The sequence below is a fragment of the Tinamus guttatus genome, unplaced genomic scaffold (assembly GCF_059628265.1).
Source record: "Tinamus guttatus ecotype Peru unplaced genomic scaffold, ASM5962826v1 Tinamus_guttatus_pri_ptg000300l, whole genome shotgun sequence".
NCBI lineage: Eukaryota > Metazoa > Chordata > Aves > Tinamiformes > Tinamidae > Tinamus > Tinamus guttatus.
This window is the reverse complement of record NW_028288834.1, coordinates 452,801-476,581: the sequence shown is the minus strand read 5'-3', so window position 1 is coordinate 476,581 and position 23,781 is coordinate 452,801. Positions and strand designations below refer to the sequence as shown.

The following is a 23,781-nucleotide window of genomic DNA, read 5'->3' as shown; positions in this document are numbered from 1 at the left end:
ATGCTGGGCACTGCGGCTCTGCTTTCTGCTCCCCGGGACAAGCCTTGAGCAAGGCCGGGAGGGCTCCCGCAGCGAGAGGACATGCCTGCGCTGCAGAACCGATCCCCCATCCGCAGGCCAAAGCAAAGCCAGCACGCCTGTGGGGGAAGCCCTCTGCAGCCTTCCCGGCTGCTCTTCCCTGGGGCAGCTTCCACGCCTCAAAACAACATCCTTCCCAGCTAGGGGAAAGCAAGGCCTGGGGAAGACCTTGGCCACTTCCTGCACTGAGACATGCACATTCCTGCGCAGTGAGAAACAAGTTGCCTTACATTCTGCATGGCAAACAGAAAGATGATGTATTCCATGCCTTCTAACCGACGGTGTCATTGCCACTCCCCTGTTGATGCTGGGATGGTACTAGTTGCTGTGTGACTGGAGGGGCTGCACCAATTTTAGCCTGTGCCAGTGAGGCAGGGAGCTGTAGAGGATGGGGCCGGAGCCCCGCACAGGCCTCTGCAAGGGAGCTGCTGGCGGCTACAGCAGTGGGCAGCTCCTGTGAAGCAGAGCCCTCTTGCTTGCCTTCAACTCCCTGACCCTGCACGGGGCTCTGCTTGGGGAAAGTGCGAGCAGAAGCTCCACCAAGGCCCCAAGTGGGCCTTGCTAAACTCAAGTGGAAACTCAGCGCGTCCATGAAAGAAGAAGTGGGGGCTTCTGCTCCTTTCTGCCGTGCTCATTGACAAATGGGTTTTAGCGACCCATAGGTGACAAACAGAACCCTTGGCATATGGTAGAAAAACCACGCCACACTGTCTTTCCTGCGCCAATGCATACTCCATTTGCAAGAAACGGCAATTCTTGAGACAGACTTCTATCCAGACATGGAACAGTGCTCGGGGAGTTGCTTACAAATGTGGAGCATCAGAACTTTCAAGAGGGGTAGCTTCTTAACCTCATCTTGTCACTTTGCAGACACAAGGGGTCTACTGCCTGGGCTCTCTCTGGCAGGGGGCATTGCGTGCATGTGTGTGTGTGTGCACATGCAGGGTTTTTGAGTAGGTGGGTTTTTTGGACATTAACTCTCCTGTGACACGAGGCTTTCCCTGCGGAGGACATGGCTTCCGTTCCAACTGTGACAGCCCTGCATCTGCTCGTGCACTGAAGTCTCTTGCTCCTTGCACGGGCACTTGGGGAAAAGTGCAGACAAGACGGTTGGGGTGGGAATGGCCAAGGAGAAACTCTCCGTGTCACTCTGTGACCGTGCTGCTTCCATGTCCTGGGGGCACTCCAGGCACTTTCAAGTGGGAAGATTCTCTGGCATCACCACATGGCACTAGCAGGTGGGATGGCCTAAAATCCCTCTCCCAGGAGGTGAAGGCGACGATGGTGGCATCACTTTGCAGGACTCAGCAAGAAACAACCACGACGCAATGTCCTCGTCTTGCTGGGCTCCTTGAGATGACAAACAGCAGGAAACTTACAGGGCTGGAGCTAGACACGCAAGGATTCGCCATCAGGGAGTGCTGTCGGGGCTTGGTGGCAGACGTGGCTACTGCAGTGCCCCATTTTTGACATTTCGCAGTTTTGGCACTCTTTAGACGCACTGCTGATGTGTCTGTCCTCACCCTTGGCCCCACGGCTGGGACGAAGGCAGCGGTCTGTGTGCCAGGGCGAGAGGGGACATCTCTCTCCTCCTTCCCTGGCTGTTTCAGCTGCCGCTCCCCTCAGGCAGCCCCTGGTGACACGCGCTGAGGTCACACTGGCCTGTGCTGCATCACAAGGAGGTGACCCCCCAGCGACCGGCAGGACCCTGTCACTTCCCTGCCAGGCACGCGCGCTGCTGGTCACTGCTCGCCGTGCTCTGCTCCACTGCTGTCCTTTGGAGCTTCTCGGTGACGAGGAGTGCACACAGGAGGCAGCAGGAGTGCTCGGGGAAGCTCTCCCTCACGGCCTGAGAACAAGGGGCTCGTTGGAGAGAGAGGAGTCCTTGGCGAGGTCGCGGAAGAGAATCCTTCTTCCCTGCTCGACTAGCGAGCCAAGGACAAGGGGGAAGCCAAGATGGAGGGCTTCTGGACCGAGGTCATCAGTCCGGTGCACTCCATTTTGTTCCCAGTGCTCCTGCAGCTCTCCACTGAGGGTAAGGGCTTTGGGTGCTGCTTCGCCAGGTGCCGCAGAACCTGTGAGGTGACAAAACAGCTGTGGCCCTGGGACTGTGGCCCTGCAGAAGGCTGGGGACTGTTGCGAGAACCTGGCCTGAGGCTCCTGTCTCCTGTGAGAGACAGAGCGGCAGCTAGGAATTGTGCGTCTTGGGCCTGCAGCTACCCTGAGCCCCAAGGCTCCTTTGGGCACTGCTCCCTCTGCTGAGGGAGTTATAGTGCAAGGTCCCGTCTGCCTGGGAAGGGGGAAGCCTTCTGGGGACAGCCGCCAGGGGGGAGTAGGTCCCTCCTCCAGGAGCTGCAGGTGTCCCTGCATTCCCATGGGGCTCTCAAGCGCCTGCCACCAAATGCCCCTGGGGGAATCAAATCCTTTGCATTGGAGTGAATCCAAGGTGGCCTCTCTTCTTGTTCAGGATAACCTCTGTTTCTTCCCCCTCCATCCTCACGTGCCTCCAATAGGCAAAACATATTTTGTGCTTGGAGATGGCATCCTTTGCCAGGAATGAGGTGGCCATTGCGCTTGTGCCAAATCCTTCCCTTGTTCCGCTTTCTCCTCGGCACCTCCACTGGGATCAGCGTAAGACTGGCAGCCTGAAACAGCGGCAAAGGCCAGCTCGGCACCTGGGGTGGTAGCTCTTTGGTTGGTTTGAACATGCCTGCCTGTCACCTCGGGGGGAGCAGCTTGCAGAGAGCTTGTGAGTCGCCTGACACGAGCACTGATGAATCTTTCCCGTGCTTTCCAGAGATTGTCACGATCTGGGATGCTGTATCGTATTACATCCTACAGCAGCTGAGGCAGAACAAGGTGGGCTGGCGGCCGGATTCCCCTCGCCTTGCAGGGTTTCACGTGTTCAGAGAGACCTGGGTCCTGGGAGAAATCCTTACCTCACCACCAGGCAGGCACACTGCCACCCGCAAGCATGAGATAGAGTAGCTCCTTGAAAACCGAGAGGAGAAGAACGTTCAGAGCTCATGTGAGAAAATAGTCAGCACCTCGTGAGGCTTCTCTTTTCTCCGTGTCTCAAATGGAGAGACCAAGCAAGCAGGCGGAGGCACTTTCCGGCCTCTGTACTCTTGGAGAGCCCTGGCTTCTTCTGGTGCTCTCAGATTGTAGGATGGTAGGAAATACTTGGAGGACACTGAGGACCAAATGTGCAGGGGAGGGTGAGGAAAACATCTGCAGCAAGGGGCTCTCCTCCACAGCTTCCCAAAGTCTTGCTCTGCTTTACTAAAACAGCAGGGAGGGCACAGAGCAGTCTGCCCACCTTCACACAGTCCTCCCGTTTTCCATCAACAGAATGCTTACACACTGGCCTTTCTGTCTTTCCATGTGTAGGGTGTCTTGGTGGAGGGTCTTGGCACCTTCTGTACAGTCCAGGAGCCACTGAACCTGGGTGAAGAAGGGCTGCTCATGGTTCGAAGACCCATCTTCAAGTTGGGCATGAAGGTGGCCTGGCCGCAGGGGGTGAAAGTGACTCTTCCTGGTGAGACAGCAGGGACCACTCTCTGCTTCCCCTTGCCATTCTACACGGGCTGGGAGTGTGCTCCCTGCTCTTTGCAGGGGCTGCCAGAAGCAGGGCAATGCCCTCCACAGGTGGGGAAACACAGACAGCCCCCACGCAAACCATCACCCAGAGAGCTAATTCGTGGGCAAGACCTTCTCTGGAGTCTTCTGTTGCCAGTGTTGCAGCAAGTGGGACTGTCTTTCCCCAAGCTGCCCCAACATTTGCCTCCATGCCACTGCTATGCCTTGATGGCCCAGCAAGGCCAATTGGGTCTGCTGTCGCACTCACACTGTCTCTCTGCCTTGCAGATGATATCAGGATCGCGCCACTGAACTACCACCTGTTGTCCCTGTTCATCTCCTTTCCACGGCATATCATACAAGACTGTGTGGAAGAGACGATTCGCTTATTCTCTTTCCACTTGGAGAAGAAGCATAATGTCGCCTTTGTCTTCAGGGACATTGGTGTTCTGACCTGCCAGGAAGACACCTTGTACATGATGTTTTATGCCAGCTGCATCAAACGTTTAGAGAAAAGGGCAAGCCTGATTTCAGCCCTTCGCAGTGTAAGTTCCCCTGCTTTCCAGGCCTGCTTCCATTTCTTTGCAAAGTCTCTGTGGCTTCCCGCCCTTGGCCAGCTAAACAAACACCTTCTCCAAAGCTTGCTCCCACCAAAGTCTCCACGTCCAAGGAGAGTGCCCTGCCACACTTTCCTGCATCCTCGTCTATGCAGAAGGACTCACACGGGTATTCGCCACTCTCAAGTCTCTCTCGTGCAGCATCTGCACTCCACATCAAGGGGCTTATGGGCATGCTCAGCGCTGACAAGGTGGCTTTGGAGCGGCAGGCTCCTCCTGCAGCACCAGCAGGGGCTGCTGCCTTTGCCAGCAGGTAGGACGCTGCCTCAGAAACATCCCAAAAGGCCTGTGCTGCGTTGCAGGTACCGTGGGCAAGGGATCCCAAGAAAGCAACTGACAAGATCCCTGTTCCCAGGACTGACTTTCGCCCCGTGCACATGTTCCCCAGGTGAGTGTGTTTCATTTGCAGCCCTTGGCTGCCTGACAGGGCCCTCGCAGCTCCTGCTCCGCCGTGTGCTCTGACGGGCCTCAGTGCTCACAGGTACTTAGGCGCAGTTCTCCAGCATTGGAGGGACACTGCCAGAGCCACCCAGGAAGGTGCGCGTGGAGGCAAAGCAGAGGGCAGGAGAGGAGGTGTCAGTGGTTCGGGACGAGCATGAGTGCCAGGAAGAGGCCGAGGGCAGACAGCCCCCTTTCTTCCAACTCGCCTTGTCTTCTGCTTTCCAGGTTTCGGCTCGTGGAGAAAGGCAGCGTGGAAGCCAAGGTTGCCTCCACAGCCTCCCGCTTTGGGAAGGACAAGCCCAAAGAGCTGGGCAGCACCACCTCTACCACCAGCGAAAGTAAGGCCAAAGTTCCCTGCCTGCGGGGCACGTTGGCTCCCTGTCCCCCCACGCTGCCTCACGGCGGCCACCTGGAAAGGTGCTGCTCAGCAGGCTTTGCCGAAGACCTTCCTCCCTTCCTCCTTGCAGAGCAGCAACCCGGCAAGCGCCTGCAGCAGCGCGAGGAGCTGAGTCTCCCAAGGCTGCCAAACGTAGGCACAGAGAGCAGGCAGCAAGGCACGGAGAAACAGCCTGCTGTCAGGTGAGAGCCTCGGCGGAAGGGAGGAGGGCTGTGCTTGTTTCTACCCGTGCACCAGAGAGGGCCCCTTTGCACATGCTGGCCCTAGGGCCTCCAAAAGGCTCCTGACACAGGTCCCGGTTCAGGTTGTTCTCTTGCTGGCAGGCAAGCGTGCGTTGCTTTGCGTGGGAGCCTCCCATCACCTTAACTTTCCTCCAGCATCGGGACGTCTTGGGGAGCTGACAGGAAATGCTTAGTTCAGAAGGAGTTCCTTAAGATGTGAGGGAATCCCATCTTGTCCCTTGTGGGAGCAGATGCCCCCCTGCCCTCAACCTCTTGCATCCCACGATGTCTTCTCAGCAACCTTGCCAAACGGTTGGCTCGCATCGTGGACAAACCAGAGAAGAAGGTGAAGTTCGACCTCCAGCCACATCCTCCAGCTGCACCTCGGACTGCCGCTGGCCGTGCTGCTCCCAGGGCTGCCACACAGGTGTGCGATGGGATGTTGCGTAAAGGGCCCTCAGCGCGGGCTCCCTACAAGCCCCAGTGGCCTCTTGCACTTTGAGAAGTGTCCTGCAATGATGCAACTTTGGCTCTACTTGTGCAACTGCATTTTCGGTTGTGTCTTCCCAGAATGCCTGCAGAAAGTCTTCCGTGGTTTTGTTAATCACAGAAATGGGGTCTCTTTGCCTTTGAAGGCATAACAGACAAGCTGGCGCCTCTTGAGCCCCTGCTCAGTTAGGGCAGAAGAGAGGGATACTCCCGCTGTGTCAACAAGGGGCAAAGAGCCGCTGAGGCTCAAGAGCAGGGCTGGAAGAGAGGGTGCAGAGCAAAAGCCAACAACTCTCCCTCCCAGTAGCCGAGCAGTCTAATCCTGCTGCCTTTCTGTGCCCTCCTCAGGAAACAGCCTTCCCACCCGTGCAGGGTGCTCCACGAGCTGCACGCGTCTCCATCTTAAAAGACAGGCGAGGGCAAGCAGCACTGAAGGAAGAGCAGGCTGTGGTGGCAGAAAGGGCCCCACGTCAGGACAAGGTATGGGATGTCTTGGAGAGGCCTCTGAGAAAGGGGTCTCTCCTGCCTGTCGGGCAGGCAGCAGGGCTTTGCAGGCAGCCGGGCTTTGCAGGCAGCCAGGGCCCAGGAGGAGGACTGCTGCCTGCCTGGGGCAGCTCCCAAGTGGGCTCAGCCCTTCCGAGGAGGGAGATGGCTGCAGCCAGGGGAAATGCGCAAGGGGGTGGCAACCTCCGGATTCCCTCTTCACTCCTCCCTCCTGATTCTCCTCCTGAAAATTGTTCTTCTTGCCTTTGCAAAACAGACACAAATTGTGAAGAAGCCAAGCGCCCCTGGCCAGCGCTCTTCCCCAGGCACTGGGATGGCAGCGGACAAGTGAGTGTGCAGAGGCTTGCAAGTTGCAGGCTGGCCCCTGCGACCATGGTGCAGATGACACCCCGGATGTGCTAGCACCCAAATCCCTCACCTGCGGGGCATGGTAGACGACATCCCATGAATTCTGCTGCTGTGGGTTTGCAGCAGCTGAGGCGGGAAGAACCCCCCAAGTGTCCCCAGGTAGCAGGAGGGGGACTATTTTACTCCTCTTGCAGACATCTTTTGGTACAAGCCAAGGAAAGCATGCAGCTCACAACATCCTACAAAGTGCTTCGAGACCGCTGGAAGGAAAGGGTGGAGGAAAACCGGCAGAGGCAGAAGCAGGAGGAGGAGGCTCGCTGGTAAGAAGCTCCCAAGCAAAGCCAGGTCCCTGTTCCTGCCAAGACCTTGGTGCCACGGCCTGTGGGAAAGAGGGTCTTTTGCTGCCCTCCTAGCCCAGGACACAGAAGCCCTTGGAACTTCGCTTGGGTCTGCACGTGCACCAATCATCTTTCCCATGGGCGTGGGCTGGGGGCCTGGGATGTGTCATTGGATTTCCACAAGGTACCTGCATGTTATGATTCACTCAGGACTTTTTTCATGTTCCCCCTCAGTGCTTTGCTCATGAGCAAGCTCAAGAAGAAAGAGCATGGAGTCCAAAACCTGGGCGTTTGCAACAGAAATGTCCTTTCCTCCAGAAAATAAAGCGTGTTTTGGAGTTGCTCTGAGCCTTTTGTTGGTGCATTCTGAGCCTTAAAAGCAGCAGCAGGACAGCTTTGGAAGGGCAGGCAGGGCACACAAGGCAGCAAGGAGAGCGGGGAGGCCTGTCTCCCGGGACACTCTTGCTCTGGGCCACAGAGCTCTCTCTTGACCACAGAAAGGGAAGAAGAAAGGCCCTCCAAGGCAGCCGTTTCTGAGATAATGCTGGGCACTGCGGCTCTGCTTTCTGCTCCCCGGGACAAGCCTTGAGCAAGGCCGGGAGGGCTCCCGCAGGGAGAGGACATGCCTGCGCTGCAGAACCGATCCCCCATCCGCAGGCCAAAGCAAAGCCAGCACGCCTGTGGGGGAAGCCCTCTGCAGCCTTCCCGGCTGCTCTTCCCTGGGGCAGCTTCCACGCCTCAAAACAACATCCTTCCCAGCTAGGGGAAAGCAAGGCCTGGGGAAGACCTTGGCCACTTCCTGCACTGAGACATGCACATTCCTGCGCAGTGAGAAACAAGTTGCCTTACATTCTGCATGGCAAACAGAAAGATGATGTATTCCATGCCTTCTAACCGACGGTGTCATTGCCACTCCCCTGTTGATGCTGGGATGGTACTAGTTGCTGTGTGACTGGAGGGGCTGCACCAATTTTAGCCTGTGCCAGTGAGGCAGGGAGCTGTAGAGGATGGGGCCGGAGCCCCGCACAGGCCTCTGCAAGGGAGCTGCTGGCGGCTACAGCAGTGGGCAGCTCCTGTGAAGCAGAGCCCTCTTGCTTGCCTTCAACTCCCTGACCCTGCACGGGGCTCTGCTTGGGGAAAGTGCGAGCAGAAGCTCCACCAAGGCCCCAAGTGGGCCTTGCTAAACTCAAGTGGAAACTCAGCGCGTCCATGAAAGAAGAAGTGGGGGCTTCTGCTCCTTTCTGCCGTGCTCATTGACAAATGGGTTTTAGCGACCCATAGGTGACAAACAGAACCCTTGGCATATGGTAGAAAAACCACGCCACACTGTCTTTCCTGCGCCAATGCATACTCCATTTGCAAGAAACGGCAATTCTTGAGACAGACTTCTATCCAGACATGGAACAGTGCTCGGGGAGTTGCTTACAAATGTGGAGCATCAAAACTTTCAAGAGGGGTAGCTTCTTAACCTCATCTTGTCACTTTGCAGACACAAGGGGTCTACTGCCTGGGCTCTCTCTGGCAGGGGGCATTGCGTGCGTGTGTGTGTGTGTGCACATGCAGGGTTTTTGAGTAGGTGGGTTTTTTGGACATTAACTCTCCTGTGACACGAGGCTTTCCCTGCGGAGGACATGGCTTCCGTTCCAACTGTGACAGCCCTGCATCTGCTCGTGCACTGAAGTCTCTTGCTCCTTGCACGGGCACTTGGGGAAAAGTGCAGACAAGACGGTTGGGGTGGGAATGGCCAAGGAGAAACTCTCCGTGTCACTCTGTGACCGTGCTGCTTCCATGTCCTGGGGGCACTCCAGGCACTTTCAAGTGGGAAGATTCTCTGGCATCACCACATGGCACTAGCAGGTGGGATGGCCTAAAATCCCTCTCCCAGGAGGTGAAGGCGACGATGGTGGCATCACTTTGCAGGACTCAGCAAGAAACAACCACGACGCAATGTCCTCGTCTTGCTGGGCTCCTTGAGATGACAAACAGCAGGAAACTTACAGGGCTGGAGCTAGACACGCAAGGATTCGCCATCAGGGAGTGCTGTCAGGGCTTGGTGGCAGACGTGGCTACTGCAGTGCCCCGTTTTTGACATTTCGCAGTTTTGGCACTCTTTAGACGCACTGCTGATGTGTCTGTCCTCACCCTTGGCCCCACGGCTGGGACGAAGGCAGCGGTCTGTGTGCCAGGGCGAGAGGGGACATCTCTCTCCTCCTTCCCTGGCTGTTTCAGCTGCCGCTCCCCTCAGGCAGCCCCTGGTGACACGCGCTGAGGTCACACTGGCCTGTGCTGCATCACAAGGAGGTGACCCCCCCAGCGACCGGCAGGGCCCTGTCACTTCCCTGCCAGGCACGCGCGCTGCTGGTCACTGCTCGCCGTGCTCTGCTCCACTGCTGTCCTTTGGAGCTTCTCGGTGACGAGGAGTGCACACAGGAGGCAGCCGGAGTGCTCGGGGAAGCTCTCCCTCACGGCCTGAGAACAAGGGGCTCGTTGGAGAGAGAGGAGTCCTTGGCGAGGTCGCGGTAGAGAATCCTTCTTCCCTGCTCGACTAGCGAGCCAAGGACAAGGGGGAAGCCAAGATGGAGGGCTTCTGGACCGAGGTCATCAGTCCGGTGCACTCCATTTTGTTCCCAGTGCTCCTGCAGCTCTCCACTGAGGGTAAGGGCTTTGGGTGCTGCTTCGCCAGGTGCCGCAGAACCTGTGAGGTGACAAAACAGCTGTGGCCCTGGGACTGTGGCCCTGCAGAAGGCTGGGGACTGTTGCGAGAACCTGGCCTGAGGCTCCTGTCTCCTGTGAGAGACAGAGCGGCAGCTAGGAATTGTGCGTCTTGGGCCTGCAGCTACCCTGAGCCCCAAGGCTCCTTTGGGCACTGCTCCCTCTGCTGAGGGAGTTATAGTGCAAGGTCCCGTCTGCCTGGGAAGGGGGAAGCCTTCTGGGGACAGCCGCCGGGGGGGAGTAGGTCCCTCCTCCAGGAGCTGCAGGTGTCCCTGCATTCCCATGGGGCTCTCAAGCGCCTGCCACCAAATGCCCCTGGGGGAATCAAATCCTTTGCATTGGAGTGAATCCAAGGTGGCCTCTCTTCTTGTTCAGGATAACCTCTGTTTCTTCCCCCTCCATCCTCACGTGCCTCCAATAGGCAAAACATATTTTGTGCTTGGAGATGGCATCCTTTGCCAGGAATGAGGTGGCCATTGCGCTTGTGCCAAATCCTTCCCTTGTTCCGCTTTCTCCTCGGCACCTCCACTGGGATCAGCGTAAGACTGGCAGCCTGAAACAGCGGCAAAGGCCAGCTCGGCACCTGGGGTGGTAGCTCTTTGGTTGGTTTGAACATGCCTGCCTGTCACCTCGGGGGGAGCAGCTTGCAGAGAGCTTGTGAGTCGCCTGACACGAGCACTGATGAATCTTTCCCGTGCTTTCCAGAGATTGTCACGATCTGGGATGCTGTATCGTATTACATCCTACAGCAGCTGAGGCAGAACAAGGTGGGCTGGCGGCCGGATTCCCCTCGCCTTGCAGGGTTTCACGTGTTCAGAGAGACCTGGGTCCTGGGAGAAATCCTTACCTCACCACCAGGCAGGCACACTGCCACCCGCAAGCATGAGATAGAGTAGCTCCTTGAAAACCGAGAGGAGAAGAACGTTCAGAGCTCATGTGAGAAAATAGTCAGCACCTCGTGAGGCTTCTCTTTTCTCCGTGTCTCAAATGGAGAGACCAAGCAAGCAGGCGGAGGCACTTTCCGGCCTCTGTACTCTTGGAGAGCCCTGGCTTCTTCTGGTGCTCTCAGATTGTAGGATGGTAGGAAATACTTGGAGGACACTGAGGACCAAATGTGCAGGGGAGGGTGAGGAAAACATCTGCAGCAAGGGGCTCTCCTCCACAGCTTCCCAAAGTCTTGCTCTGCTTTACTAAAACAGCAGGGAGGGCACAGAGCAGTCTGCCCACCTTCACACAGTCCTCCCGTTTTCCATCAACAGAATGCTTACACACTGGCCTTTCTGTCTTTCCATGTGTAGGGTGTCTTGGTGGAGGGTCTTGGCACCTTCTGTACAGTCCAGGAGCCACTGAACCTGGGTGAAGAAGGGCTGCTCATGGTTCGAAGACCCATCTTCAAGTTGGGCATGAAGGTGGCCTGGCCGCAGGGGGTGAAAGTGACTCTTCCTGGTGAGACAGCAGGGACCACTCTCTGCTTCCCCTTGCCATTCTACACGGGCTGGGAGTGTGCTCCCTGCTCTTTGCAGGGGCTGCCAGAAGCAGGGCAATGCCCTCCACAGGTGGGGAAACACAGACAGCCCCCACGCAAACCATCACCCAGAGAGCTAATTCGTGGGCAAGACCTTCTCTGGAGTCTTCTGTTGCCAGTGTTGCAGCAAGTGGGACTGTCTTTCCCCAAGCTGCCCCAACATTTGCCTCCATGCCACTGCTATGCCTTGATGGCCCAGCAAGGCCAATTGGGTCTGCTGTCGCACTCACACTGTCTCTCTGCCTTGCAGATGATATCAGGATCGCGCCACTGAACTACCACCTGTTGTCCCTGTTCATCTCCTTTCCACGGCATATCATACAAGACTGTGTGGAAGAGACGATTCGCTTATTCTCTTTCCACTTGGAGAAGAAGCATAATGTCGCCTTTGTCTTCAGGGACATTGGTGTTCTGACCTGCCAGGAAGACACCTTGTACATGATGTTTTATGCCAGCTGCATCAAACGTTTAGAGAAAAGGGCAAGCCTGATTTCAGCCCTTCGCAGTGTGAGTTCCCCTGCTTTCCAGGCCTGCTTCCATTTCTTTGCAAAGTCTCTGTGGCTTCCCGCCCTTGGCCAGCTAAACAAACACCTTCTCCAAAGCTTGCTCCCACCAAAGTCTCCACGTCCAAGGAGAGTGCCCTGCCACACTTTCCTGCATCCTCGTCTATGCAGAAGGACTCACACGGGTATTCGCCACTCTCAAGTCTCTCTCGTGCAGCATCTGCACTCCACATCAAGGGGCTTATGGGCATGCTCAGCGCTGACAAGGTGGCTTTGGAGCGGCAGGCTCCTCCTGCAGCACCAGCAGGGGCTGCTGCCTTTGCCAGCAGGTAGGACGCTGCCTCAGAAACATCCCAAAAGGCCTGTGCTGCGTTGCAGGTACCGTGGGCAAGGGATCCCAAGAAAGCAACTGACAAGATCCCTGTTCCCAGGACTGACTTTCGCCCCGTGCACATGTTCCCCAGGTGAGTGTGTTTCATTTGCAGCCCTTGGCTGCCTGACAGGGCCCTCGCAGCTCCTGCTCCGCCGTGTGCTCTGACGGGCCTCAGTGCTCACAGGTACTTAGGCGCAGTTCTCCAGCATTGGAGGGACACTGCCAGAGCCACCCAGGAAGGTGCGCGTGGAGGCAAAGCAGAGGGCAGGAGAGGAGGTGTCAGTGGTTCGGGACGAGCATGAGTGCCAGGAAGAGGCCGAGGGCAGACAGCCCCCTTTCTTCCAACTCGCCTTGTCTTCTGCTTTCCAGGTTTCGGCTCGTGGAGAAAGGCAGCGTGGAAGCCAAGGTTGCCTCCACAGCCTCCCGCTTTGGGAAGGACAAGCCCAAAGAGCTGGGCAGCACCACCTCTACCACCAGCGAAAGTAAGGCCAAAGTTCCCTGCCTGCGGGGCACGTTGGCTCCCTGTCCCCCCACGCTGCCTCACGGCGGCCACCTGGAAAGGTGCTGCTCAGCAGGCTTTGCCGAAGACCTTCCTCCCTTCCTCCTTGCAGAGCAGCAACCCGGCAAGCGCCTGCAGCAGCGCGAGGAGCTGAGTCTCCCAAGGCTGCCAAACGTAGGCACAGAGAGCAGGCAGCAAGGCACGGAGAAACAGCCTGCTGTCAGGTGAGAGCCTCGGCGGAAGGGAGGAGGGCTGTGCTTGTTTCTACCCGTGCACCAGAGAGGGCCCCTTTGCACATGCTGGCCCTAGGGCCTCCAAAAGGCTCCTGACACAGGTCCCGGTTCAGGTTGTTCTCTTGCTGGCAGGCAAGCGTGCGTTGCTTTGCGTGGGAGCCTCCCATCACCTTAACTTTCCTCCAGCATCGGGACGTCTTGGGGAGCTGACAGGAAATGCTTAGTTCAGAAGGAGTTCCTTAAGATGTGAGGGAATCCCATCTTGTCCCTTGTGGGAGCAGATGCCCCCCTGCCCTCAACCTCTTGCATCCCACGATGTCTTCTCAGCAACCTTGCCAAACGGTTGGCTCGCATCGTGGACAAACCAGAGAAGAAGGTGAAGTTCGACCTCCAGCCACATCCTCCAGCTGCACCTCGGACTGCCGCTGGCCGTGCTGCTCCCAGGGCTGCCACACAGGTGTGCGATGGGATGTTGCGTAAAGGGCCCTCAGCGCGGGCTCCCTACAAGCCCCAGTGGCCTCTTGCACTTTGAGAAGTGTCCTGCAATGATGCAACTTTGGCTCTACTTGTGCAACTGCATTTTCGGTTGTGTCTTCCCAGAATGCCTGCAGAAAGTCTTCCGTGGTTTTGTTAATCACAGAAATGGGGTCTCTTTGCCTTTGAAGGCATAACAGACAAGCTGGCGCCTCTTGAGCCCCTGCTCAGTTAGGGCAGAAGAGAGGGATACTCCCGCTGTGTCAACAAGGGGCAAAGAGCCGCTGAGGCTCAAGAGCAGGGCTGGAAGAGAGGGTGCAGAGCAAAAGCCAACAACTCTCCCTCCCAGTAGCCGAGCAGTCTAATCCTGCTGCCTTTCTGTGCCCTCCTCAGGAAACAGCCTTCCCACCCGTGCAGGGTGCTCCACGAGCTGCACGCGTCTCCATCTTAAAAGACAGGCGAGGGCAAGCAGCACTGAAGGAAGAGCAGGCTGTGGTGGCAGAAAGGGCCCCACGTCAGGACAAGGTATGGGATGTCTTGGAGAGGCCTCTGAGAAAGGGGTCTCTCCTGCCTGTCGGGCAGGCAGCAGGGCTTTGCAGGCAGCCGGGCTTTGCAGGCAGCCAGGGCCCAGGAGGAGGACTGCTGCCTGCCTGGGGCAGCTCCCAAGTGGGCTCAGCCCTTCCGAGGAGGGAGATGGCTGCAGCCAGGGGAAATGCGCAAGGGGGTGGCAACCTCCGGATTCCCTCTTCACTCCTCCCTCCTGATTCTCCTCCTGAAAATTGTTCTTCTTGCCTTTGCAAAACAGACACAAATTGTGAAGAAGCCAAGCGCCCCTGGCCAGCGCTCTTCCCCAGGCACTGGGATGGCAGCGGACAAGTGAGTGTGCAGAGGCTTGCAAGTTGCAGGCTGGCCCCTGCGACCATGGTGCAGATGACACCCCGGATGTGCTAGCACCCAAATCCCTCACCTGCGGGGCATGGTAGACGACATCCCATGAATTCTGCTGCTGTGGGTTTGCAGCAGCTGAGGCGGGAAGAACCCCCCAAGTGTCCCCAGGTAGCAGGAGGGGGACTATTTTACTCCTCTTGCAGACATCTTTTGGTACAAGCCAAGGAAAGCATGCAGCTCACAACATCCTACAAAGTGCTTCGAGACCGCTGGAAGGAAAGGGTGGAGGAAAACCGGCAGAGGCAGAAGCAGGAGGAGGAGGCTCGCTGGTAAGAAGCTCCCAAGCAAAGCCAGGTCCCTGTTCCTGCCAAGACCTTGGTGCCACGGCCTGTGGGAAAGAGGGTCTTTTGCTGCCCTCCTAGCCCAGGACACAGAAGCCCTTGGAACTTCGCTTGGGTCTGCACGTGCACCAATCATCTTTCCCATGGGCGTGGGCTGGGGGCCTGGGATGTGTCATTGGATTTCCACAAGGTACCTGCATGTTATGATTCACTCAGGACTTTTTTCATGTTCCCCCTCAGTGCTTTGCTCATGAGCAAGCTCAAGAAGAAAGAGCATGGAGTCCAAAACCTGGGCGTTTGCAACAGAAATGTCCTTTCCTCCAGAAAATAAAGCGTGTTTTGGAGTTGCTCTGAGCCTTTTGTTGGTGCATTCTGAGCCTTAAAAGCAGCAGCAGGACAGCTTTGGAAGGGCAGGCAGGGCACACAAGGCAGCAAGGAGAGCGGGGAGGCCTGTCTCCCGGGACACTCTTGCTCTGGGCCACAGAGCTCTCTCTTGACCACAGAAAGGGAAGAAGAAAGGCCCTCCAAGGCAGCCGTTTCTGAGATAATGCTGGGCACTGCGGCTCTGCTTTCTGCTCCCCGGGACAAGCCTTGAGCAAGGCCGGGAGGGCTCCCGCAGCGAGAGGACATGCCTGCGCTGCAGAACCGATCCCCCATCCGCAGGCCAAAGCAAAGCCAGCACGCCTGTGGGGGAAGCCCTCTGCAGCCTTCCCGGCTGCTCTTCCCTGGGGCAGCTTCCACGCCTCAAAACAACATCCTTCCCAGCTAGGGGAAAGCAAGGCCTGGGGAAGACCTTGGCCACTTCCTGCACTGAGACATGCACATTCCTGCGCAGTGAGAAACAAGTTGCCTTACATTCTGCATGGCAAACAGAAAGATGATGTATTCCATGCCTTCTAACCGACGGTGTCATTGCCACTCCCCTGTTGATGCTGGGATGGTACTAGTTGCTGTGTGACTGGAGGGGCTGCACCAATTTTAGCCTGTGCCAGTGAGGCAGGGAGCTGTAGAGGATGGGGCCGGAGCCCCGCACAGGCCTCTGCAAGGGAGCTGCTGGCGGCTACAGCAGTGGGCAGCTCCTGTGAAGCAGAGCCCTCTTGCTTGCCTTCAACTCCCTGACCCTGCACGGGGCTCTGCTTGGGGAAAGTGCGAGCAGAAGCTCCACCAAGGCCCCAAGTGGGCCTTGCTAAACTCAAGTGGAAACTCAGCGCGTCCATGAAAGAAGAAGTGGGGGCTTCTGCTCCTTTCTGCCGTGCTCATTGACAAATGGGTTTTAGCGACCCATAGGTGACAAACAGAACCCTTGGCATATGGTAGAAAAACCACGCCACACTGTCTTTCCTGCGCCAATGCATACTCCATTTGCAAGAAACGGCAATTCTTGAGACAGACTTCTATCCAGACATGGAACAGTGCTCGGGGAGTTGCTTACAAATGTGGAGCATCAAAACTTTCAAGAGGGGTAGCTTCTTAACCTCATCTTGTCACTTTGCAGACACAAGGGGTCTACTGCCTGGGCTCTCTCTGGCAGGGGGCATTGCGTGCGTGTGTGTGTGTGTGCACATGCAGGGTTTTTGAGTAGGTGGGTTTTTTGGACATTAACTCTCCTGTGACACGAGGCTTTCCCTGCGGAGGACATGGCTTCCGTTCCAACTGTGACAGCCCTGCATCTGCTCGTGCACTGAAGTCTCTTGCTCCTTGCACGGGCACTTGGGGAAAAGTGCAGACAAGACGGTTGGGGTGGGAATGGCCAAGGAGAAACTCTCCGTGTCACTCTGTGACCGTGCTGCTTCCATGTCCTGGGGGCACTCCAGGCACTTTCAAGTGGGAAGATTCTCTGGCATCACCACATGGCACTAGCAGGTGGGATGGCCTAAAATCCCTCTCCCAGGAGGTGAAGGCGACGATGGTGGCATCACTTTGCAGGACTCAGCAAGAAACAACCACGACGCAATGTCCTCGTCTTGCTGGGCTCCTTGAGATGACAAACAGCAGGAAACTTACAGGGCTGGAGCTAGACACGCAAGGATTCGCCATCAGGGAGTGCTGTCAGGGCTTGGTGGCAGACGTGGCTACTGCAGTGCCCCGTTTTTGACATTTCGCAGTTTTGGCACTCTTTAGACGCACTGCTGATGTGTCTGTCCTCACCCTTGGCCCCACGGCTGGGACGAAGGCAGCGGTCTGTGTGCCAGGGTGAGAGGGGACATCTCTCTCCTCCTTCCCTGGCTGTTTCAGCTGCCGCTCCCCTCAGACAGCCCCTGGTGACACGCGCTGAGGTCACACTGGCCTGTGCTGCATCACAAGGAGGTGACCCCCCCAGCGACCGGCAGGGCCCTGTCACTTCCCTGCCAGGCACGCGCGCTGCTGGTCACTGCTCGCCGTGCTCTGCTCCACTGCTGTCCTTTGGAGCTTCTCGGTGACGAGGAGTGCACACAGGAGGCAGCCGGAGTGCTCGGGGAAGCTCTCCCTCACGGCCTGAGAACAAGGGGCTCGTTGGAGAGAGAGGAGTCCTTGGCGAGGTCGCGGTAGAGAATCCTTCTTCCCTGCTCGACTAGCGAGCCAAGGACAAGGGGGAAGCCAAGATGGAGGGCTTCTGGACCGAGGTCATCAGTCCGGTGCACTCCATTTTGTTCCCAGTGCTCCTGCAGCTCTCCACTGAGGGTAAGGGCTTTGGGTGCTGCTTCGCCAGGTGCCGCAGAACCTGTGAGGTGACAAAACAGCTGTGGCCCTGGGACTGTGGCCCTGCAGAAGGCTGGGGACTGTTGCGAGAACCTGGCCTGAGGCTCCTGTCTCCTGTGAGAGACAGAGCGGCAGCTAGGAATTGTGCGTCTTGGGCCTGCAGCTACCCTGAGCCCCAAGGCTCCTTTGGGCACTGCTCCCTCTGCTGAGGGAGTTATAGTGCAAGGTCCCGTCTGCCTGGGAAGGGGGAAGCCTTCTGGGGACAGCCGCCGGGGGGGAGTAGGTCCCTCCTCCAGGAGCTGCAGGTGTCCCTGCATTCCCATGGGGCTCTCAAGCGCCTGCCACCAAATGCCCCTGGGGGAATCAAATCCTTTGCATTGGAGTGAATCCAAGGTGGCCTCTCTTCTTGTTCAGGATAACCTCTGTTTCTTCCCCCTCCATCCTCACGTGCCTCCAATAGGCAAAACATATTTTGTGCTTGGAGATGGCATCCTTTGCCAGGAATGAGGTGGCCATTGCGCTTGTGCCAAATCCTTCCCTTGTTCCGCTTTCTCCTCGGCACCTCCACTGGGATCAGCGTAAGACTGGCAGCCTGAAACAGCGGCAAAGGCCAGCTCGGCACCTGGGGTGGTAGCTCTTTGGTTGGTTTGAACATGCCTGCCTGTCACCTCGGGGGGAGCAGCTTGCAGAGAGCTTGTGAGTCGCCTGACACGAGCACTGATGAATCTTTCCCGTGCTTTCCAGAGATTGTCACGATCTGGGATGCTGTATCGTATTACATCCTACAGCAGCTGAGGCAGAACAAGGTGGGCTGGCGGCCGGATTCCCCTCGCCTTGCAGGGTTTCACGTGTTCAGAGAGACCTGGGTCCTGGGAGAAATCCTTACCTCACCACCAGGCAGGCACACTGCCACCCGCAAGCATGAGATAGAGTAGCTCCTTGAAAACCGAGAGGAGAAGAACGTTCAGAGCTCATGTGAGAAAATAGTCAGCACCTCGTGAGGCTTCTCTTTTCTCCGTGTCTCAAATGGAGAGACCAAGCAAGCAGGCGGAGGCACTTTCCGGCCTCTGTACTCTTGGAGAGCCCTGGCTTCTTCTGGTGCTCTCAGATTGTAGGATGGTAGGAAATACTTGGAGGACACTGAGGACCAAATGTGCAGGGGAGGGTGAGGAAAACATCTGCAGCAAGGGGCTCTCCTCCACAGCTTCCCAAAGTCTTGCTCTGCTTTACTAAAACAGCAGGGAGGGCACAGAGCAGTCTGCCCACCTTCACACAGTCCTCCCGTTTTCCATCAACAGAATGCTTACACACTGGCCTTTCTGTCTTTCCATGTGTAGGGTGTCTTGGTGGAGGGTCTTGGCACCTTCTGTACAGTCCAGGAGCCACTGAACCTGGGTGAAGAAGGGCTGCTCATGGTTCGAAGACCCATCTTCAAGTTGGGCATGAAGGTGGCCTGGCCGCAGGGGGTGAAAGTGACTCTTCCTGGTGAGACAGCAGGGACCACTCTCTGCTTCCCCTTGCCATTCTACACGGGCTGGGAGTGTGCTCCCTGCTCTTTGCAGGGGCTGCCAGAAGCAGGGCAATGCCCTCCACAGGTGGGGAAACACAGACAGCCCCCACGCAAACCATCACCCAGAGAGCTAATTCGTGGGCAAGACCTTCTCTGGAGTCTTCTGTTGCCAGTGTTGCAGCAAGTGGGACTGTCTTTCCCCAAGCTGCCCCAACATTTGCCTCCATGCCACTGCTATGCCTTGATGGCCCAGCAAGGCCAATTGGGTCTGCTGTCGCACTCACACTGTCTCTCTGCCTTGCAGATGATATCAGGATCGCGCCACTGAACTACCACCTGTTGTCCCTGTTCATCTCCTTTCCACGGCATATCATACAAGACTGTGTGGAAGAGACGATTCGCTTATTCTCTTTCCACTTGGAGAAGAAGCATAATGTCGCCTTTGTCTTCAGGGACATTGGTGTTCTGACCTGCCAGGAAGACACCTTGTACATGATGTTTTATGCCAGCTGCATCAAACGTTTAGAGAAAAGGGCAAGCCTGATTTCAGCCCTTCGCAGTGTAAGTTCCCCTGCTTTCCAGGCCTGCTTCCATTTCTTTGCAAAGTCTCTGTGGCTTCCCGCCCTTGGCCAGCTAAACAAACACCTTCTCCAAAGCTTGCTCCCACCAAAGTCTCCACGTCCAAGGAGAGTGCCCTGCCACACTTTCCTGCATCCTCGTCTATGCAGAAGGACTCACACGGGTATTCGCCACTCTCAAGTCTCTCTCGTGCAGCATCTGCACTCCACATCAAGGGGCTTATGGGCATGCTCAGCGCTGACAAGGTGGCTTTGGAGCGGCAGGCTCCTCCTGCAGCACCAGCAGGGGCTGCTGCCTTTGCCAGCAGGTAGGACGCTGCCTCAGAAACATCCCAAAAGGCCTGTGCTGCGTTGCAGGTACCGTGGGCAAGGGATCCCAAGAAAGCAACTGACAAGATCCCTGTTCCCAGGACTGACTTTCGCCCCGTGCACATGTTCCCCAGGTGAGTGTGTTTCATTTGCAGCCCTTGGCTGCCTGACAGGGCCCTCGCAGCTCTGCTCCGCCGTGTGCTCTGACGGGCCTCAGTGCTCACAGGTACTTAGGCGCAGTTCTCCAGCATTGGAGGGACACTGCCAGAGCCACCCAGGAAGGTGCGCGTGGAGGCAAAGCAGAGGGCAGGAGAGGAGGTGTCAGTGGTTCGGGACGAGCATGAGTGCCAGGAAGAGGCCGAGGGCAGACAGCCCCCTTTCTTCCAACTCGCCTTGTCTTCTGCTTTCCAGGTTTCGGCTCGTGGAGAAAGGCAGCGTGGAAGCCAAGGTTGCCTCCACAGCCTCCCGCTTTGGGAAGGACAAGCCCAAAGAGCTGGGCAGCACCACCTCTACCACCAGCGAAAGTAAGGCCAAAGTTCCCTGCCTGCGGGGCACGTTGGCTCCCTGTCCCCCCACGCTGCCTCACGGCGGCCACCTGGAAAGGTGCTGCTCAGCAGGCTTTGCCGAAGACCTTCCTCCCTTCCTCCTTGCAGAGCAGCAACCCGGCAAGCGCCTGCAGCAGCGCGAGGAGCTGAGTCTCCCAAGGCTGCCAAACGTAGGCACAGAGAGCAGGCAGCAAGGCACGGAGAAACAGCCTGCTGTCAGGTGAGAGCCTCGGCGGAAGGGAGGAGGGCTGTGCTTGTTTCTACCCGTGCACCAGAGAGGGCCCCTTTGCACATGCTGGCCCTAGGGCCTCCAAAAGGCTCCTGACACAGGTCCCGGTTCAGGTTGTTCTCTTGCTGGCAGGCAAGCGTGCGTTGCTTTGCGTGGGAGCCTCCCATCACCTTAACTTTCCTCCAGCATCGGGACGTCTTGGGGAGCTGACAGGAAATGCTTAGTTCAGAAGGAGTTCCTTAAGATGTGAGGGAATCCCATCTTGTCCCTTGTGGGAGCAGATGCCCCCCTGCCCTCAACCTCTTGCATCCCACGATGTCTTCTCAGCAACCTTGCCAAACGGTTGGCTCGCATCGTGGACAAACCAGAGAAGAAGGTGAAGTTCGACCTCCAGCCACATCCTCCAGCTGCACCTCGGACTGCCGCTGCCCGTGCTGCTCCCAGGGCTGCCACACAGGTGTGCGATGGGATGTTGCGTAAAGGGCCCTCAGCGCGGGCTCCCTACAAGCCCCAGTGGCCTCTTGCACTTTGAGAAGTGTCCTGCAATGATGCAACTTTGGCTCTACTTGTGCAACTGCATTTTCGGTTGTGTCTTCCCAGAATGCCTGCAGAAAGTCTTCCGTGGTTTTGTTAATCACAGAAATGGGGTCTCTTTGCCTTTGAAGGCATAACAGACAAGCTGGCGCCTCTTGAGCCCCTGCTCAGTTAGGGCAGAAGAGAGGGATACTCCCGCTGTGTCAACAAGGGGCAAAGAGCCGCTGAGGCTCAAGAGCAGGGCTGGAAGAGAGGGTGCAGAGCAAAAGCCAACAACTCTCCCTCCCAGTAGCCGAGCAGTCTAATCCTGCTGCCTTTCTGTGCCCTCCTCAGGAAACAGCCTTCCCACCCGTGCAGGGTGCTCCACGAGCTGCACGCGTCTCCATCTTAAAAGACAGGCGAGGGCAAGCAGCACTGAAGGAAGAGCAGGCTGTGGTGGCAGAAAGGGCCCCACGTCAGGACAAGGTATGGGATGTCTTGGAGAGGCCTCTGAGAAAGGGGTCTCTCCTGCCTGTCGGGCAGGCAGCAGGGCTTTGCAGGCAGCCGGGCTTTGCAGGCAGCCAGGGCCCAGGAGGAGGACTGCTGCCTGCCTGGGGCAGCTCCCAAGTGGGCTCAGCCCTTCCGAGGAGGGAGATGGCTGCAGCCAGGGGAAATGCGCAAGGGGGTGGCAACCTCCGGATTCCCTCTTCACTCCTCCCTCCTGATTCTCCTCCTGAAAATTGTTCTTCTTGCCTTTGCAAAACAGACACAAATTGTGAAGAAGCCAAGCGCCCCTGGCCAGCGCTCTTCCCCAGGCACTGGGATGGCAGCGGACAAGTGAGTGTGCAGAGGCTTGCAAGTTGCAGGCTGGCCCCTGCGACCATGGTGCAGATGACACCCCGGATGTGCTAGCACCCAAATCCCTCACCTGCGGGGCATGGTAGACGACATCCCATGAATTCTGCTGCTGTGGGTTTGCAGCAGCTGAGGCGGGAAGAACCCCCCAAGTGTCCCCAGGTAGCAGGAGGGGGACTATTTTACTCCTCTTGCAGACATCTTTTGGTACAAGCCAAGGAAAGCATGCAGCTCACAACATCCTACAAAGTGCTTCGAGACCGCTGGAAGGAAAGGGTGGAGGAAAACCGGCAGAGGCAGAAGCAGGAGGAGGAGGCTCGCTGGTAAGAAGCTCCCAAGCAAAGCCAGGTCCCTGTTCCTGCCAAGACCTTGGTGCCACGGCCTGTGGGAAAGAGGGTCTTTTGCTGCCCTCCTAGCCCAGGACACAGAAGCCCTTGGAACTTCGCTTGGGTCTGCACGTGCACCAATCATCTTTCCCATGGGCGTGGGCTGGGGGCCTGGGATGTGTCATTGGATTTCCACAAGGTACCTGCATGTTATGATTCACTCAGGACTTTTTTCATGTTCCCCCTCAGTGCTTTGCTCATGAGCAAGCTCAAGAAGAAAGAGCATGGAGTCCAAAACCTGGGCGTTTGCAACAGAAATGTCCTTTCCTCCAGAAAATAAAGCGTGTTTTGGAGTTGCTCTGAGCCTTTTGTTGGTGCATTCTGAGCCTTAAAAGCAGCAGCAGGACAGCTTTGGAAGGGCAGGCAGGGCACACAAGGCAGCAAGGAGAGCGGGGAGGCCTGTCTCCCGGGACACTCTTGCTCTGGGCCACAGAGCTCTCTCTTGACCACAGAAAGGGAAGAAGAAAGGCCCTCCAAGGCAGCCGTTTCTGAGATAATGCTGGGCACTGCGGCTCTGCTTTCTGCTCCCCGGGACAAGCCTTGAGCAAGGCCGGGAGGGCTCCCGCAGCGAGAGGACATGCCTGCGCTGCAGAACCGATCCCCCATCCGCAGGCCAAAGCAAAGCCAGCACGCCTGTGGGGGAAGCCCTCTGCAGCCTTCCCGGCTGCTCTTCCCTGGGGCAGCTTCCACGCCTCAAAACAACATCCTTCCCAGCTAGGGGAAAGCAAGGCCTGGGGAAGACCTTGGCCACTTCCTGCACTGAGACATGCACATTCCTGCGCAGTGAGAAACAAGTTGCCTTACATTCTGCATGGCAAACAGAAAGATGATGTATTCCATGCCTTCTAACCGACGGTGTCATTGCCACTCCCCTGTTGATGCTGGGATGGTACTAGTTGCTGTGTGACTGGAGGGGCTGCACCAATTTTAGCCTGTGCCAGTGAGGCAGGGAGCTGTAGAGGATGGGGCCGGAGCCCCGCACAGGCCTCTGCAAGGGAGCTGCTGGCGGCTACAGCAGTGGGCAGCTCCTGTGAAGCAGAGCCCTCTTGCTTGCCTTCAACTCCCTGACCCTGCACGGGGCTCTGCTTGGGGAAAGTGCGAGCAGAAGCTCCACCAAGGCCCCAAGTGGGCCTTGCTAAACTCAAGTGGAAACTCAGCGCGTCCATGAAAGAAGAAGTGGGGGCTTCTGCTCCTTTCTGCCGTGCTCATTGACAAATGGGTTTTAGCGACCCATAGGTGACAAACAGAACCCTTGGCATATGGTAGAAAAACCACGCCACACTGTCTTTCCTGCGCCAATGCATACTCCATTTGCAAGAAACGGCAATTCTTGAGACAGACTTCTATCCAGACATGGAACAGTGCTCGGGGAGTTGCTTACAAATGTGGAGCATCAGAACTTTCAAGAGGGGTAGCTTCTTAACCTCATCTTGTCACTTTGCAGACACAAGGGGTCTACTGCCTGGGCTCTCTCTGGCAGGGGGCATTGCGTGCATGTGTGTGTGTGTGCACATGCAGGGTTTTTGAGTAGGTGGGTTTTTTGGACATTAACTCTCCTGTGACACGAGGCTTTCCCTGCGGAGGACATGGCTTCCGTTCCAACTGTGACAGCCCTGC

At 57.1% G+C, this 23,781-nt stretch overlaps 1 protein-coding gene across 1 annotated transcript; it reads left to right on the top strand.

Annotated features, from left to right (window-relative positions):
• The first annotated feature begins 17,142 nt into the window (after positions 1–17,142).
• Positions 17,143–22,444, top strand: LOC148594078 (coiled-coil domain-containing protein 81-like). Its single transcript, XM_088528062.1, has 7 exons — positions 17,143–17,221; positions 17,984–18,045; positions 18,577–18,724; positions 19,054–19,310; positions 19,685–19,770; positions 21,976–22,101; positions 22,354–22,444. Exons 1-7 carry the CDS (start codon positions 17,143–17,145, stop codon positions 22,442–22,444), a joined length of 849 nt encoding a protein of 282 aa, XP_088384188.1.
• The last annotated feature ends 1,337 nt before the right edge of the window (positions 22,445–23,781 follow it).

What these genes read in the sequence shown, in the direction of transcription:
- LOC148594078 (XM_088528062.1), top strand. Translation starts at nt 17,143, where the DNA reads ATGGAGGGCTTCTGGACCGAGGTCATCAGTCCGGTGCACTCCATTTTG. An exon ending in AGCAGCTGAGGCAGAACAAG is followed by an intron (nt 18,046 to 18,576) that starts GTGGGCTGGCGG and finishes TTCCATGTGTAG; the next exon opens with GGTGTCTTGGTGGAGGGTCT. An exon ending in TGATTTCAGCCCTTCGCAGT is followed by an intron (nt 19,311 to 19,684) that starts GTAAGTTCCCCT and finishes GCTGCGTTGCAG; the next exon opens with GTACCGTGGGCAAGGGATCC.